The sequence below is a fragment of the Nuphar pumila genome, chromosome 1, assembly GCF_984573655.1.
Source record: "Nuphar pumila chromosome 1, dmNupPumi1.hap1.1, whole genome shotgun sequence".
Taxonomy (NCBI): domain Eukaryota; kingdom Viridiplantae; phylum Streptophyta; class Magnoliopsida; order Nymphaeales; family Nymphaeaceae; genus Nuphar; species Nuphar pumila.
In genome coordinates, this window is record NC_143249.1 from 18996236 (window position 1) to 19015535 (window position 19300).

The 19300-nt window shown below is 36.7% G+C and overlaps 1 protein-coding gene across 1 annotated transcript; it reads right to left on the reverse strand.

Annotated features, from left to right (window-relative positions):
* Positions 1–775: 775 nt before the first annotated feature.
* On the reverse strand, positions 776–18845 carry LOC149848223 (proteasome subunit beta type-1). The gene is made up of 7 exons (XM_089985122.1): positions 18731–18845; positions 18478–18585; positions 8218–8299; positions 1642–1771; positions 1400–1542; positions 1215–1301; positions 776–1018 (listed from the first exon to the last, which is right to left on the reverse strand). The coding sequence occupies exons 1-7, from the start codon at positions 18790–18792 to the stop codon at positions 944–946; spliced, it is 687 nt and encodes a 228-aa protein (XP_089841248.1). The 5' UTR covers positions 18793–18845; the 3' UTR covers positions 776–943.
* Between the last annotated feature and the right edge of the window lie 455 nt (positions 18846–19300).

Sequence of the window (19300 nt, forward strand, 5' to 3'; positions counted from 1 at the left end):
AGCTCCAATTATTCAGAAAAAAATAGTAATAGTTAAGGGTGCAAATGAATCAAATTCAATGGTGTCCATGACCGAATCCTGAACATTTTTTTTAGATATTGATCTCAAGAATCAATAGAATATGAGAACTAGAGATATATGGGCATTTCCAACACTTTTTTTTGCAAATCCATGCTTGGCATGGTGAATCTGCTAAGATCAACCATTGGATCGTGTATTTTTTTTATGAAAAAAAGCAATTTTTGAATGTTTGAATATTTATGGAGATTGAGCTATTGATTTTAAAACCTTAAAAAAACCTCATTTATGCATCAAGATGATTCAATAACGGGTTCAAATAAAACCAAGCATATAGATCACATCATTCAAGAGAAAAGAACAAAAAAATCCATGGAATAGTTCTCATCATATTTCCATTCCTCATATTCTAGCGACTCTGGATCTCAATATCTGATCAATCGTGTTCTCCTACACGTCAAACACAAGTTTTCAGCTTTTTTATCGGATCCAGTACTTTCATACAGAAAAGGATCCAGATCCAATTTTATTGAATTGGATGTAGTTTAGAACTGGATTTCCATTTAAGAGGATAAATCGATAAAAACACGGTGATAGAACGTCAACCATAGTTTAGAACTCGTTTGATCATTCGGTGAAACTCTTGGAATTGGATCATACTATTAGCTTTGCAGGTGTGAAATACGTGGATCTCACATGCTTCTGAAACTTTTAAGAGATACCTGGATTTTTCCCGACGCAAAATCGGACTGACTTGTTGGTATGGAAAATGTAATTTTCAATTAGAAGAATCATTATTCTAAAACTATAACAAGTATTTTCAAAAAAAAAAAAGGTTTAATAGTGCTCTCATTTGTCTACAAAAGTTTAACAAGAGAGCAAGAGAATACATGGGTATGTAAGTAAAGATAACAATCCACAACAATTAATCTTTCCTAAGCTCAATGTATTCACGGCGAATGCCCGATGCATTTATGACGGCAATCTCTACCCGGTCACCCTGCAAATCATAGTCATTAAGTGGACAAAATAAAGTAGAGCATAAGTACTTAGGCCACCCAAAGGAAACCAACTGAACTATTTTTTGACCTTCAAACCAATGTCTAGCCAAACAGCCCCTCCTCCAAACACGGCTGGGTTAAGTGATCAAGCTGGGAATATTAAAGAGAGAGAGAGAGAGTAGTTCAAAAACGGACCGTGTAAATGTCTCTTTCGGCAGCAGAAGCAAAAACATCCTTCACCAAATCAACTGCTTCAGATTCCGACAGAGGAGTTACAGCATCCTGACACCCAAAGTATCTAAATAAGGGCCCCCATTCAAAATTAAATATCATGAGCAAAGTGGAAAACAGTCATATAGAAAAGATCTCAAGATTCCTACCCTCGGAGGCAACAGCAAAGGACTAGGAGACTTCAACTGGTTATCCAAAACAGGGATTACGAGTGTCGAGCCAGAACCCTGGGCACTGTACCCAACTCGTTCATAGGAGCCAACAGCATCATATGTGAAAACACAGCCTTTTCCTGAAATGGCAAAACACTCATATTGGCAAGGAAAAAGAGAGAACCTGATAAACTGGTCTTGGTGCTAACTTCCCCTGTAATGGAAAGAACAAACATTACCTTCAGTATCAAGGCCGCCCAAGACATTAAAAGCATAGTAGGGGAAGAAACGTTTGTAGTAGAGTGTATTAGACAAAAGCTGAGCCATTGCAGGACAGCTCATTTGTTTGTTATGTTGATGTTGATATATCTGCAATACAAAAATACTAAGAAACCTCCCAAGTACTAAAAAGGAAAATAAAGAGTGAAGGCAGAGTGCCAGGAGCCAAACAAACATGCCTTTCCATTAACCTAAAATGGGAGAAGAGAGGCTTTTCTCAAACATCATAGTTAATGACATATTGGACATGAATGTGTCAAGACAACACTGATGCTTATTAGGGCATGAGTGCAACAAAATTAATGTCATAATGACCACACACACACACACACACGTTGCATGCATGTGCTCATCCAGAATCCAAAAAAAGGCACAAACATCAGTATCAGGAGTCAGGATCAAGGTCACAGATATCGAGACTTTCTTAGCAAGGAAGAACCATGTGATACATTAGGGCCATGTTTGAAAGCGAGAAAATGGTAGGAAAAAATGCTAGGAAAGAAAAAATGGCAACTTTTACAACCACTCCAAATGAGAAAATTTTTTAAAGGAAAATTTTCTAAAAGACTTGATTTTTTACAGGAAAAATTCTTCCACCCACGGGAGTGGAGGAACTTTTCCTATCAAAATTTTTTTTTGCATTAGGGCAACCGTTCACCCACAACACACTTCACACTTCATTTCATGGAGTTGCCACAAGAAGAGCTTCCTCTATTTTTGTCTTCCTCTTGCCCATCACCATTTTGGCATTTTCAGATCTCTCTCTCTCTCTCTCTCTCTCTCTCTCTCTCTCTCATTTTTTCACATTTTCCCACGCTACACGAACAAGTGAAAGCTTCTCAATTAGAAACGTTATCATATCAAAACTTCTCATAGAAATTTTTTTGTTTTCCTATGAGAGTTTTTCTTGCTTCCAAACATGCCCTAGAATTTTGATTTTCTCAAGGATCTGCTTTAAGCCCTTTCCTATTTGTGATAGTGATGGATGAGCTTACGAGATCAATTCAAGAAAATGTACCGTGGTGTATGTTGTTTGCTGATGATATTGTTTTGATTGATGAGTCTAGAGCTGGGGTTAATGCTAAGTTAGAATTATGGAGACAGACATTGGAAGCTAGAGGTTTTAAGTTGAGTAAGAGTAAGACTGAATATATGGAATGTCAGTTTAGTAAGCAACGAAGTAGTGATGGGAGTGTAGTGAAGCTTGGTGAGCAAGATATACCGATGAATGATTATTTCAAATATTTGGGATCCATCATTCAAAAGTATGGAGAAATTGATGGAGATGTAAATCATAGGATAAAGGTTGGGTGGATGAAATGGAAAAGTGCTACTGGAGTGCTGTGCGATCGTAGAATGCCATTGCGGTTGAAGGGAAAGTTTTATAGGACGACTATTAGACCCGCTTTACTATATGGTACGGAATGTTGGGCTGCCAAGAGACATCATATTCAAAAAATGAGTGTAGCTGAGATGCGGATGCTTAGATGGATGTGTGGAAATACAATAAAAGATAAGATTCGGAACGAAGAGATACGTAAGAAGGTAGGTGTTGCACCCATTGAAAATAAGATGCGAGAGAATCGTTTACGGTGGTTTGGACATATTCGGCGAAGGCCTAATGATGCTCCAGTTAGAAGGTTGGAGAAATGGGAAAATATATTAGTTAAAAGAGGTCGGGGTAGGCCTAGGAAGACTTGGATGGAGATGATAGGAAAGGATATGAATGCTTTGAACCTCACCGAGGACATGACGTTGGATAGAAATGATTGGAGGAAAAGGATTCATGTGGAAGACCCAAAATGAATTTCTTTTTTGGTTCATATCGCTGACCCCAATTGTTTTGGGATGAAGGCATAGTTGTTGTTGTTGTTGTTGTTGTTGTTGTTGTATAAGGTGATTAAAAATATAAAAAAAAATAATAAAAGTGTTAGAATCAAAACCAAATAGTGATATTTTAAAAATAGGCAATATTTTAACAGTATCATGCATGTACAGAATTGTATTATAACTCTTGAAAATATTGTGACAAGATTGCAATCTTTCCAAATTATCAATGATATTTGTGACTCTATGCTTGGGATGGATCTCGGTGGACACACTTTAACCATGGTCAGCATAACTTTGACTATGCTCAACACTGTGCAGTTAAGTTTCTTGCACCAAGTCATGTATCAGATTTACTTGACGATGGATGTGAGGGCAAATAGGCATGATGACAAGGTATAGATCACAAATTTCCAGGAAAAATTATTCAGTGAAATGATGGGATCTTGATCTGGCAAAGCAGAAAGAATTTGCAGATGCTTTGTGAAACCATGGTAGACTCGGCTATTGCTTTAAGATAGTTAGATTGCCTACAGTCAATTGTGAAGACAAGATTGAATCAATTTTTAAAAAATTCAGAATTATGGTATAATATACATAATGTGTAGGCTAACAAGAGCAATAAGAGTAAGCATCTGTATGTGCATACAAGCACTGAGAGCAGGAGCTGAAAATTGCATGAGAACCACCAGATGGAGCAAAGGAAGCACAGAACATTACAATAGAGAAAAACCAATGCCAAGGTAAATATCCAACTGGGAGACAATCTTTTAGTAAAAGAGCTTCCTAGGCACAAGTGGAGCTGCCAGCAAGGATGGCGTTATATTTTGGTTCAAGTATTATTCCTTGTACCTCAGTTTCTCTAACTATGCAAAATATGCATTCCAATTAAAAAACTTCTCTAGCTCATAGTCATCTCTTAGAAGGCCTATTTTTAAAATGTAAATTTAAGCTTTAAGCAAAAAATTGAATAAAAGGTGTGCCCCTCTGTAGACGCTGCAAGCAAGCCTAACCATGCTGACATTTCACTAGATAAGATATACTTAAGAGTCCACACAAGAGACCTAGGTTCCTGAAAAACAACAATACTACAACCTAACAGAATTCCAGACATTGAATAGCTAAAAATTCAAGAATATTTCAACTTAAGTCAATGCAAGCCCAAGACTAATGAGCTGCCCAACAGGTTTCTTTCTTTTCCCTCCTTTTTCTTTTCTTGAAACCCACACATTTCTTTTAGACCGACTTTAGATAGACCTTTATCCTTTTTTTATTATCTTTTCCTGAAGAATTCTGCCTTCTTCCATGACTTGCAAGGTTGTACATTTGGAAATCTATTCTTAAAAACCACTCAACTATATTTCTAGGAAAAAAGATAAGAAAATCAAAATCTCATGAATTTAAGGTAGCCATAGAGAGTACTATATAGAAAATATTAACTCTAAACATGTTCTATGAATATGATTTTCTTTTGCAGTGTACTACATGTAGATGGAAGACATTCATGTACAAATAAAATGAAGGTAAATCAAGAAGCAAATCAACCACAAAATGAATTGTAAGAAGAATGGTAATTCAGTGTCAGTGCCACAGAATTTCTACAAAGGACCAAGCCATCAGTTCCCTCTTTTTTAAGTGAAAAATTTCATTAGAAGAAAGTGAAGTTACAAAAGTTGAGTAGGTGTCACTCAAAAAAATTGATGCAAAGATGAAAGCTATTGATAGGGCAAGATCAACCAATTTAATATTCTCTGGGCTATTTCATTTTCCAACAAAGATCAGTTGACTGGATCCTTCCAAACATTCCCCCCCCCCCAACAGGTGAGGAGACATCACTCCAAATAACAGATCCCCTTTTCCTCATTCCACAGAGGATGTTTTCTTCTTCAGATAACCAAAGCAAAACAGATTTTCCAAAATAAGAGCAACATGCCAACAAGTGAAAAGTCATTTGAGTTGTTCAAGCAAAAGGGATGTCAGGCCACAAACGGAGACCGGAACCAAGCCATCATTGCAAATGCATGACAATCAGACAGCAAAAATCAGGAAACAAGTCCTCCATCAGTTTATTGGAACCTTCTAGACCTCTAACCAAGTGATGAGGAGACACCACTCTAAATAAGGTGTGTGTTAACTCAGTGTTGTAAGTATCGTACCATATCATATGATACGTATGGTAACTTTGGGAGAAACTGATACGATACACACTCATATTGCAATACAAGTGTGTATTGTATCCATATCGGGTATATCGTACGATACAAATATGTATACACCTTCGGCGCGCTTTAAAAAAAATGAAAGTTACTTTTTACTTTTTGGGTTTTAAATACCTTTTGAGGGCTGATTCTCTCATTCGTGTAGAGGCTATTAGAGGGGAACTCACGCACCCTAGGAGCAATGAGAATGATTTGGGGGTTGATCCATGCGCAAGGGAGAGGGCTATTGTGATTTTCTCAAGAGTGCATTTCGTCGAGAAGGTGAATGTCGCGGTTGTCGACATTCATACTGCTAGGACTTAAGTTTGTTATGTGTGTGTAAACTTGTTGTCGAATATTTGTATGCTTATATTTTTATTTGGTGGTTAATTAGTTATGTTTTATTTAGATCTTTTGATGTCATCTTCACGCGTTTATCTTATAGAGATAGTCATGCATGGCAATACTGCAGACGCATGGATGATGTAACACGACCATGGTCATCATTGATATGTATGTTTTGTGGGGTTATTATTAGAGGTGGACTGCATAAATTTAAGCAATATATTATAGATCTTTTTCAAAATGTACCTTCATATGATTATTCATCTATTCCTATCACTTTTCATGAAGATGTTGTTGAACTAGAAGAAATTCAAAGAAGAATAATTTTGCAAAAATGCAAAAGACTTTCAACCATTGTTAAGATGATGATGATGACCCACTTGCCAAAAAAATGGCTGAAGAGAAAGAGATCATTGCACGGCAGTTGGATGCAATACTGAGGAATTATTGTCCTAATGTTTGGCAAATAGACTCTAGAAGATAGTTTAGTTTTAGGATCTTTATAGTTTAGAACTTTAGAGATGAAGATTGACACGTAAGACGTGAGTTAAATGTAATGTTTTTAGTTATCATGAACTCTTAGTAGTTTAGTTATGACTTATGACATTTTAGTATGACTTGGATGTGAATTAAATATTGTTACTTAAAACTTTAATTGTGTTTAAAATTTAAATCAGTTGCATGGTTTTTTATTTACATTGTCAGTTATCAGTTGCATGGTTTTTTATTAACTTTAGCGGGAGGAGGAGAAAAAGATGATAATGATAATGATTATTGAGGTTTTATATAATATTTTTTTTAATATAAAAGTATGAGTCTTGTGACATGTTCTTAATTGCAAGAGTCTTATGTAGCTCATAGAGATAATAAATGCTTCATATGTAATTTTATGGTTGTATTTTGTGCAATTCATCATTATTTCATAAGTTGTGATTTTTTAGGAATTTTTGCTATTTTTCTGATTTTTTTTAATTTTTTGGAAATTTTGGAAATTTTTATTACAATTTTACGATACGTTTACGATACGATATAGGCTAATTTTCGCCCGGCCGATACAGGTAACAATACGATACTTACAACCTTGGTTCAACTCATTCCCACAAGGGATATTTTCTTCCTCTGTACACCAAGACAAATAAGATTTTCCAAAATAATGGCAACATGAAAAAAATCGAGAGTTGTTTCACAGTTACAGCAAAAAGAATGTCAGCCCACAAGATGCAAACCAAGGATCAAACCATCATTGCAAATGCGTGACACAATAACCAAAGGAAATGCAGGAAGGAAGTTCTAGAAAGATAACAAAGAAAATCATAAGCTTAAGGGTCATTTCAAACAGAGAACAATATGCACATCATGGATAACAATATAGAAACATCACAGAAGTACTATAAAAAGCATGACAGATTATGTTCCAGAAATAAGCAACAAAATATACAATAATTTAAGCTTCAGGTAAAACAAGCTTTTTAACCCTAGCAGATCTCTCAACAACCTCCATCCCAAGGTAAAAGAGTTGAATATTAGCTTCTTGAGAAAATTGTCCCAACAGATTAATCATACTAATGCTAGTAATGGGATATAGCTTAAACCTGTCTCCATGAGGGCTCTTCTTATAGCATATTTCTAGTACCTTTAAAATGAAAATACTGTAAAAAACTAGCTTTCATAGAGGTTGTTTAGAGTATGGCAACGAAAACATGTGCTGTCTATCAAAATAATTCTGTCATTTCATATTTCTACTCATGCAGTTTTTTTCTATTAATTCTTGAAACTTTAGGATATTAACATATAAATATTGCAGCATCATGAACCAAAAGATGTGCTTAATACGTACCATACACAGTATTTATCTTTTTCCTCTCATGTAAGTATGACAATCAAGTGCTATCCTTGGATAATGAATTGTGAAACATTCTAAAGTCTTTCCATGATTTGGTTAACAGTGTGTATTGCAATCAAATTAACAGAAAAAAGAAGAACTTGCCACCGCAAATGCAGGAAATTAGCTTCCCAAACACACCATGGAGCAACACCTAAATCTAACAGAAACATGATGTACACTTAAAAGATAGTTCAATATGTCCAACATTTAAGACCATCAATGATGTTTTTAAATAATGGAACTTCAGACACAGCACAAATTAATCGTTTCCATGTACTCACAGAGTGTTTAGCAGCCAGGTTTTTCTGAAGAGCCTTAACATCTGCCTGGAATCCAGAAGAGGCCATCACAGATTTTTCAGCTCTGTAATAGCAAAAGAGCACAAGTTACATTACCAAAATCTTTAAACTGTTGACCAAATCTCCTTTGCATTATGTCACTTCATGCAAATATATATGTGTTGTACCTCGTAAAAAAAAACTAAAAGAAAAAATCATTATCTAGTCACATTTGTAGCAATTGGAACATGATTGAACTCAGCATAATAATGTATAGCAAAGCTAATAAAAAATGGAAATATAGCTGGAATATTTATATCACATTTAGGCCTCATTTGTTTTATTCCCATGTAAATGAAAGGCTTTACATGGGAATGAGCACAAATTTCTAAAAAATCCTGCCAGCTCAGCCTTCCCATGTGAAAGCTTTCATAGGGAGGGAGGTATGAAAAGATTTACACATAAAAAGTAGTAGGTGTTGGGAAAAACTGGGGCCCACTTGTATCATCATGGCACTTTTTCACCATGATGATTTAATGTTTGTTTCATTCATGGTGGGAAAGGATTACTTCAGTGTTGCCAGCTCAGCACTTTCCCAAGTAAGTTGCATGAAACAAATGTGGCTACCTATTTTGCTGAATAGGAAAAAGAAAATGGAGATTGTGTGATTATTGTGCGGTCAAAAGCAGTTGTGTGCTTGGGATCTAAAGAGGATGTGATAATTATTGTTTCAAAGCAAAAGTTGATGCAGCCACACTCGCACCAGGCCTAGTGGGGTCATGTCAGTGAGTGAGAAAGGTCAGTAGGGTCTCTTCCAGAGTTGTCAGTCGGGGAGGTGGGAGCAGGAAGCGATTAAAAAAGCAAAAGCGAGAAGCGAAGCACTTCCAAAATTTTATGAAGCGGAAAGAGCGGGATGACTTAGAAGCAAACTAGGAATCGTCTCGGAAGCGACCTAAGAAGCAAACCGAAAGCGACCTAGGAAGCGAAAAAAAGAGAAAATAAAAAGAAAAAAAATAAAAACACAAAAAAATAAAAAAAAATAAGGGAAAGCACACTTTCCAATTTTTTTGGCACTTCCCAACACGTTTCGGAAGTGCCACATTTCGCGCTTCTGAAATGCGCTTCCCTATGTACAATGGCACTTCCAGTAACCCTGGTCTGTTCCTTTAAGTAGAGCGAGGGAAAGGAGCTTTTCATACTTCTGGAGAACTCCCAGCTATCAAGAAGACGAAAAGCTATGTGAAGTAAAAGAAGAAAGGGGCCCACCCTACGAGGTCAGAGTGGGCTCTGTGGTCAGCCGACTCAGCCCTCTCCCTCTTTATTTCATTCGAATTTTGTGGCAACGTCTCTCACCTTTTTTGCCAAATCTAGAGAGATACTATGAGTCCTCTGTCCCAGATTCCCTCACCACCGACTATTTGGTTCACCAGTAGAGTCAATGGTTAGCCGTGGGAAGATCCGCTTCTTTCTTGATAAAGGAGCAGTGTTATAAAAAACGTGCCTTGAGGCGCAAAAGGCACGCCTCGCCTTGAGGTGCGACCCTCTGTGCCTCAAGGCGCAAGCCTGAGGCGCAAAAAAATTGTTTTTTTTTTACAACAAGATTTCTAAGACATAATCAATAAGATTTTTGTAGGTTAATCTCATATATTTTCCAGTTATTTCAGTTATGTAATCAATTTCTTTGTATATTACTATATTTTAACTTTTGTTGGTTAATCTCGTATATTTTTCAGTTATTTCAGTCATGTAATTAGTTTCTTAATATATTTTAACTTTTTTTTGTTAATATCATATATTTTCCAGTTATGTAATCAGTTTTTTAGTTACTTTTATATGTTAATCTCATATTTTTTAGAATAATCTCATATATTTTAACTTTTGTAGGTTAATCTCATATATTTTCCAGTTATTTCAGTTATGTAATCAGTTTCTTAGTATATTTTAACTTTTGTTGGTTAATCTCATATATTTTTCAGCTATGTAATCAGTTTTTAGTTACTTTTATATGTTAATCTCATATATTTTAACTTTTGTAGGTTAATCTCATATATTTTCCAGTTATTTTAGTTATGTAATCAGTTTCTTAGTATATTTTAACTTTTGTTGGTTAATCTCATATATTTTCCAGTTATGTAATCAGTTTTTTAGTTACTTTTATATGTTAATCTCATATTTTTTAGAATAATCTCATATATTTTAACTTTTGTTGGTTAATCCCATACTATGTCACAGGGACACGACCAACTGGGTGCCGCACCCGCATCGACACGATGCGACGCAAGTGCGGCACCCGATGCGGTCAACCTGTCCCTGGGTGCGTTGACCGCACCCAAGATCATTTATGTCCAACTTTTGGATTTCATATATATATATATATATATATATATATATATATATTTTTTTTGCCGCACCCCCACACCCAAGTTTTTTGAAAGTGTCGCAACCCCGCACCCATGTGACACAAATCTCATATATTTTCCAGTTATGTAATCAGTTTTTTAGTTACTTTTATATGTTAATCTCATATTTTTTAGAATAATCTCATATATTTTAACTTTTGTTGGTTAATCTCATATATCTTCCAGTTATGTAATTGGTTTCTTAGTATATTTTATCTTTTGTTGGTTAATCTCATATATTTTCCAGTTATGTAATCATTTTTTTAGTTATTTTTTATATGTTAATCTCATATTTTTTAGAATAATCTCATATATTTTTAACTTTTGTAGGTTAATCTCATATATTTTCCAGTTATTTCAGTTATGTAATCAATTTCTTAGTATATTTTAACTTTTTTGTAGTTAATCTCATATATTTTCCAGTTATATAATCAGTTTTTAGTTACTTTTATATGTTAATCTCATATTTTTTAGTACTTATTTGAGATTTTTTATTTCTTATTGGTTGTTATTTCATCAATAAAGCATTTCTTTATTTATTTGTATTTTTAGATATTTTTTTATAAATTTTTTAAAGTTTAAAAAAAAAATTGACGCTTACGCTTTACGCCTCGCCTCGGTTTTTGGTGGAGCGCCTCGCTACACCTCAACACTTTTCACAACACTGTAAAGGAGCTTCCATTCACCAGTGCAAACTATAATGAGTCGGGTTCGATCTTTAACCAAATCAACTGTCTCAAGCTTAATGCTTCATATTCATTCAGACGTTGAGCAATCAGGCCCATTGATGGATGTTTAGCTATGGATAACAGCCAGCCCAACTGACTTCATCCCCATCTTTCTGGCGGATCGCCCAACAAGTTCTACAGTTGCTTCAGCAGCATACCAAGAAAGACGAGACCCCCTTTTTATTTCTTTCAAACAATATGCAAAGGTCCCAGACAGACATGAAGAATGCAGGCAGCGAAAATGCAAAAGAGCAAAGATTCCCGACTCATAGCATGTTATTGACTCAACCCCAAAACTGTCGAACCTCCTTCCCTTCTCCGTTAGGAGGGGATTACCTTGGGGAGCTTTTTTTCAATGGACTCATTAAAGAAAGGGTCAAGTTACATAGATGAATTGGGGGCTCGGGTCCAAAGGAAAGCAATTGACCGATAAGACCCACGGGCCGTTCATCTCTTTGGAGGGGGGAAGAAAGGGTGATTGGCGATCATCGGTGATCCGGCTCAAATATGGGCTAGGCACATATCCTGCCAAAACCATGGACTGAAAATTAGGAGCACTCCTGCAATAAATGGTGCATGCAGGAGTTTCACTGAATTGAGGATGAGGCCTCGGACCTGACAGAAACCACACAAGGCAAGGCAACTATCTTTCTCAAAATAGAAGACCATCTTAAAGTCGTGCTCCGAGAAGAGAGATCTGGAAAACGGGTTATTTTAGATGGTTGGCATGTGCAGAGTTTCCCTGGTTTGCTCTTCACTACAGTTATTCGTGCATATAACAGAACCACTCAAACCGCGAAAGGTATAGTTAGGTTCGGAGGAGAGATTTGCAAAAGGAGACTTCCATGGAGAAGAACAGGTGTTTGGAAGGGTCAGAAGTAGCAATGAGTTAATCAAAAGTAGCAAGTTTGTTCTGTAGGCTTTTGTGAATGGGACTCATGGCTTTCGAAGTCAAAATCACATGCAATTTGATAGATTTTTTTTCTTTCTCAAAAGGTTTTGGAGTTTTTTTTCTTCATTTTAACAAGATTCCATTGGAAAAAAACACAAAAAAACTACTTTTGAGGTTTTCATAGATACGGATTGATCCCCCATAAGCACTACGGATCCGCAAATCCTTTTCATCTAAGCACACATAGGTTGCTCTGTCATTGGAATTAACTAAGAGATATGGAGCAGGGAGAGGCAAAGGAACGTGAAGCGCTCTGCTCATCTATTCATTTCATTTTAGCTTGTCGAGTTAAACATCATCGAGTCTCGCAAGCTCAACGGCTTTAGGCTCAAAAAAACTAGTTCACTATGAGACCGATACACGAACGCAGAATGGGATGGCTGTCCTAATGAGATTTTCTTCTTGCCTTTTGTATCATTGGGAGAGAACGAAAACTCATGGAGCAACAAGAAACAAATAACAGTTTTGAGATCTAGTACAGAGGCGGAATACAGGGCAATCAATAGCAGCAACCTACGTAACTTAGCTCGTGCGCAACCCCGCCCTGTTATGTTATGGAAGAATTGGGGTTTAGAAATAATTTCCTTTCCGTTATTTTCAGTTTCTTATCAGTTAGTATAGTGGATTTCTCTTATGCCTTGACTCTATTCTAAACAACATGGAATTCTTTGAAGACAAAAAAATGGAAGGGCTAACGAAACTCTTACTAGGAGTCTTCCCCAGGATAAACAACTCAACAAAGTGGCTCTTTAATAAGTTGTGTTTGTTCTTCATATGGTACTCGCATCAAACAACTGAATTAAATTTGATGATTTTTCTAGCTACATAAAAAACATGGGACTCAAAAAGAACCATCTGATCCAGTTGAGGTAAATGCCGATGTGACAAATTTTCCATTTTAAATGGATAAGAACATGCTCATGGGCAATAACAAAAAAGAGAAATATCATTAGATATATAAGAAACACCATTGTTGAAGCCTTTATTGTTGTAACATGGATAACATCCATGGTGTACTTCGGTTACAGGCTTCAATTCCTAAAGAACAAACTGATGAGGATCTTGTTCAAAACTCACAGAGAACTAAATCATAAAACAACTAAAATCTCACCAGATTGTCTTTAATTAATTCAAGGAAGAAAAATAATTCCACCTTGCTATTTCCCTCTTCTACAATGGTAGACCTAGAACACCTAAATAGGTTCAAGATAAAAATACTAGCATATCCTTTGGCTCCCTCTCCTTTGATTATCCACTTTTCCCTGTTTGTCATTTGATTCCGTCTCCTAACCTATGTCACACAGACACAGACATGGATACAAGGCATTGCTACAACATGGAAGTTTCATACAACTATAACACTAGGATACAACCATATAACCCTGTCTATAACTCACTAGAGATTTGGGAAATTTTACACACACATATAATATATATAATGATGTACACGCTTGATGAATACTCAAAATCTAAAACAATAAAGCATGAAAATCATCTTAATTTTAAATTCTTTAACAACAATTCTAAGACACTATGATAAATAAAAATTAAATACAATTCCAAGTTGTTAAAAAATTTAAATTGCATATAAATTATAATTAATGAAATATTTTAAAAGAAAAATAAAATACAAGTAATTACAAAATAAAGGATCAAGGCCACTAAAATGATAAAGTTATGGAAGTGGTGTTGACCATGTCCCACAGGTTTGATTGTGCCCATGGAGAGAGATGTCATGTTTGGTGTATTGTTGTATCAATATGGGACACAAACACGGTAAACTATCCATGCAACATGGCTCTTAACAGATGGGACTAAACCAAATTTTATCTGCTGGTTGAGGTAATGTCCTTTTGTGTGACAATGGTTAAGATATGGACCTCTTTTGCTTCCCACTAAGAACTATTCCACAGGATATGAAGGTAGACATGGGAAACAGACACTTTTCTGGAGTCTTTCTATTACTCATGGCAGATAAGACGCTATGTATGAGAGTAAGAAATGGACCATTCATGGTATTACTTGTGGATCATAAACAAAGTAACCAAATGGTTGGGATATCAAAGACATTGTTATTAGAATGCCACATTGTACTTGATTTTTTAACTTCTGCACCTAACAAATCGCTACTGCTAGTAAGACCAACATCTCATTACACATCCTACCATATCCACCCCACACCCCGAAAAAAAACAACTGCCCAAACACCTTTTCCACCTCTCAAGTAGACCAGGATGCTAAGTCACAGGGACTCGGCAAAGCAGGTGTCGCACCCGCGTCGGCAAAGAAGGTGCCGCACCCGCGTCGACGCGACGCGGGTGCGGCACCGGGTGCGGTCAACACAACCCTGGGTGCGGTCAATGCACTCAGGGTCATTTTCATCCATGTTTCGGATGTTAAAAAAAATGATGAAAAGGAGGATTAGGGCAATTTTTTTTGCCCTAATCTCTCTTCTCCTCTCCCGCGCAGCTCAGCTCGAGCTCTCTCCTCCCGACGCCACCTCCTAGGCTCCTCATCTCCCTCGTCGCAGGTACGTACCCTGCTCCCTCTCGCTCTCTTGTTGGGTCGGCAGGGGAGGGGTCGAGCCCCACCTGCTCCCTCTAATTTCGGAAGGGGAGGGGCTCGACCCCTCCCTGTTTTCGGCAGGGGAGGGGCCAAGCCCCCCCTCCCCTCTCTCGCTCTCTTTTTGGGTCAGCAGGGGAGGGGCTGAGCGCCCCCTGCTCCCTCTGTTTTCGACAGGGGAGGGGCTGAGCCCCCGTCCCTGCTCCCTCTTATTTCAGGGGAGGGAATGAGTCCCTCCCTGTTTTTGGCAGGGGAGGGGCAGATCCCCCCTCCTTGCTCCTGATTTTATTATATTATATATTATATATTTTTTTATATCAAGATAATGTATGTATAATTGATTTGAAATTTTGAATGTATTTTTTTTTGTGTTTTCAAGATAAAAACGACGGATAAAAGGAAAGGACTTGCGTCATCCTCATCCCAACATGTGAGTTTTGCTGCTAGTTTTGCTGATAATTGTAGTGAGATTGATGATGTGGGGCCAGTATGGGTACATGTAAATAAACTTGCACAAATTGGAGAAGGAGGTGGTGGAAATAAGAGATTTTGATGCAAGCTCTGCGAAAGAGATTTTGTTGGGTCTTACACAAGAGTGAAAGCTCATTTGTTGAAGATACCAGGACATGGCATTTCAAGATGCAGAAAAATTGATGAGGCAATGCGAAGACAATACAAGAAAATACAATAAGAATATGAGAAGAGAAAAACAATGACCGATTCTTGTGCAATTAGTATGTCATTTGCAAGCCACCAAGAAAATGCTGAAAAAAAAGAAAAAGTCAATGTAGGAGGTAGAGGAACGATACAAGCAGCATTCAATACATATGAAAAAGAATAATTGGATAGAAAAGTTGAGAGATATTTTTATTCTATTTCACTCTCATTTAATGTAGCTAGAAATCCTTATTGGAAGGATTTAGTAACATCCTTGGCAAATTGTAATTTGAGTGGCAATATGCCTCCAAGTTCAGAAAAAATACGAACCACACTTCTTGAAGAAGAGAGGGCAAATGTGGAGAGGTTGCTGGAGATTAAAAAATATTCATGAGAGCAAAATGAAGTTTCTATTGTGTCTGATGGATGGACAGATATTCAAAGGCGTCCACTGATCAATTTCATTGTTTGTTCGCTTAGTGGCCCAATATTCTTGAAAGCAATTGATGCATCTGGGGAATATAAAAATGCAGAGTATTTGAAGGGATTGTTTATAGAAGTCATAAAAGAAGTGGGTGATCAGAAAGTGGTACAAACCACCAGTTTGTAAAAGTACAGTGTTGAGTTTGGAAAGTGAGTACCCTCATATTTTTTGGTCTCCCTGTGTAGCACATAGCTTAAATCTGACCCTAAAGAGCATCTGCAACGCCAAAAAAGAAGAAAATGCACAAGCATATGCTTTATGCTCATGGATTGAAGATTTAGAAAGAAATGTCAAAAGCATTAGGAATTTTGTTGTTAACCACCATCGTGCTAATGCTATATTTAATAGGCATTCTGACCTGAAATTGTTGAAGGTCGCTGAAATACATTTTGTGTCTATCATTGTGATAGTGAAGAGGATTAAAAGAGTAAAAAATGCTTTGGTTAACAAGGTGACTGATGAAAATTGGATATTCTATCATGTTGATGATGATATCAAGGCTCAAGAAATTAAAAAATTCATTCTTGATGATGAGTTTGGGGACAGAGTGGTATACTCCATTCAATTTACGCAACCTATTTGGGAAATGTTAAGAGAAGTTGATAAGGATGAGCCCATGCTTCACAGAGTTTATGAAATGTGGGATAATATGATTGAAAAAATGCAAGTCATAGTTTTCAAGCATGAAGAAAAAAATCCTGCATTGGATGATTCAAACGTTTTTAATCATATTCATTCAATTTTAGTCAGAATATAGGATAAGAGCAACACTCTTTTACAATGCATGGTACATTCTCTTAATCCAAAATATTATGTAAATAAGTGGTGGGCTGGTGGTATTGGTTGTGTCCCTCCAAATTTAGACCCAGAGCTATCAAGACATAGAAATATGTGTATGACAAGACTTTTTCCAGAAGCATATCTTCTACATCAAGTCACACAAGAGTTTGAAAAATTTTTATCTTCGAGATTATATGAACCGTAATTATTCGGGAGAGAAGATGATAATATAGATCCTATCACATGGTGGTCAACATTTGGATCAGAAACACCTTTTCTCCAACGTCTTGCATTAAGATTGCTATCGCAGTCTGCTAGTTCATCTTGTTGTGAAAGAAATTAGAGCACATATTCTCAAATCCACAACATGAAGAGAAACAAACTCATCAGCAAGCGTGCAGAGGATTTAGTATATGTTCATTATAATCTTCGATTACTTTCACGAACCAATATTGAATACAGGTACTAATTTGCTCTCTTAGTTATTTGATTATTTCTTAGTTTTTCATTTAAATATACTTGTATTGTATTTAACATTTTCAAATTGGGTTTGTAACGCAGACAAGAAACATCCAAATTTTGATATGTAAGCCCAGAAGAGTGTGACTTCGAGGGAGAGCATGATTTCAACATAACAAACATGGATTTAGCTGAGCCCAGTATTCCTTCTAATGATGCATTTGATGATGAAGAAGAAAATTATTAAGATCCATTACTTCATCAAGATATACTTTGGTACGTAATTTAGTTCTTTTTTTGCTTTACTTATTTGATTGATATTTGGGTTGATTTATGTAATTGCTTTACTTATTTGATTGATATTTAGGTTGATATATTGCATGGATGATGAATGATATTATGACAATGTTAATGGTTAAAACTTCAAAATTATATATATATTTATATATATATATATATATATTACATTTTTGCCCTGCCGCACCCCCGCAGCCAAGGTTTTTGAAAGTACGGCACCCGCACCCATGTGACATAGCCAGGATGTCATATAATTTTTGCAACATGACAATCACTCCTATCAATCATTCTCCTCAAAATCAGATCTTGTACACTACGTAGTTAAATGCCAAACTAACTGTCTCATAGCTCTCTTAGTCGACCAAATGGGACATCTATTGGCGTGCAGCCCTAATGTAATTCTAAGGGTATAGCTTTATGGATATTTTGCTTTTTATCGCCTATTTAAGCATGAGCATATTGCAGGAAATTGTATATTCTATTTTTGCGAGATTTTGTGATCAAACCCTATGTTTTTAAGAGTCCAGATATCATCACAATGTTTTCCCAGGACATATTATATACCTCTCATTTTATTCTTGTTGGTATTAAATCTGTGCGCTAGTTGCTGCATATAGGTGTAAATGTAACAAACATCAAGTAGATCCGTCTACCGCAAACTTCACTCAGTCCGAAACAAGAAAAAACCCGAAAACTCTAATCCCAATCGCGTGTAAAAACATTCGAGATCATGACTACCAAAACAGCTAACAAAAACCAAACAAAGGAACAGAACGGAAAGCAACCAAAACCGAGAGAGCGATAAGCTACGATTCAAACAAGCCCCTTAAAGAACAGATACGAGCTCAAACAAAGCAACTAAAACCAGGGTTCCGAGTGCGGGCAATCCAAAAATCAAGAATAAAAAGTAAGAGAAGAGGAAGCTAGGGTTTGTGGGGAACGAACAATTGGGAGATCTTGGAGTAGTCGCGGGTGAGGATGCTGTAGCCCGTTGACATCCTCGTGTCCGCGGCGACGACGCAGTAATCCGACCCCGCGATCGCGACGCACGTCCTGAGATCAGAAAGACAAAAACAAACCCACCAAAATGGGAGGTGAAAATCGATCGATCGGAATCGTTTCACCACGAAATCGAACCCAGCGAATTCGCAGAAGAAAAATGAGAGGGAAAAAGGATAAAAATGGGTTGGAAAATTACCCTCCATTGTTATCGTAAGGGCTCCAGTTCGCTTGCTGCTTCGCGATTTCGACCGGCGGCATCGTTTGAGAAAGAGAGAGAGAGAGGTTGTCTGCTTCGCTTTTGTGGCGTCTTTGGGACTACCTTTCTTTAGATTTCTTTAGGCACAAGAAGGGTTGTAAACGGATCGGATATCCGATCGGTGTCTGACGTTATTTTCAAGTTGGATCCTTTAAGTAAAATCCGATTGTGCATTCGGTTTGGATTCTGTATCTGTTAAATCTGATTGCTTTCAGATTCGGATCGTTGTTTTAAGTTGGATTTGGTTCGAATCCAAGTCAAAATCCGATTTGCTTGTGTTTTTCATGTAAATAGCATGTTTTTTGTGATTTAGTGCTACCACATATACTTCGAATTTGGATTCAATTCATTGAATCGGATTTGGATATAATCTACAGTTTGCATTTTGGATTCATATTTGGATTGATCTGAAATTAGGAGAGAACAAATTTCTTCCTTGAATCCACTTGAACCAGATATTGAAAACTGACATTTTTAAAAAGAAAACTCACTCAAATTCGAGAAAAAATG

Bases quoted from the DNA above. Each gene is read 5' to 3' on its own strand.
- LOC149848223 (XM_089985122.1), bottom strand. From the start codon at position 18,792: ATGCCGCCGGTCGAAATCGCGAAGCAGCAAGCGAACTGGAGCCCTTAC. The intron at 8,300-18,477 runs GTTCGTTCCCCA...TTGCTATTACAG, and splicing joins TACTCCAAGATCTCCCAATT to AGCTGAAAAATCTGTGATGG. The intron at 1,543-1,641 runs GTAATGTTTGTT...TTGCCATTTCAG, and splicing joins GGGCGGCCTTGATACTGAAG to GAAAAGGCTGTGTTTTCACA.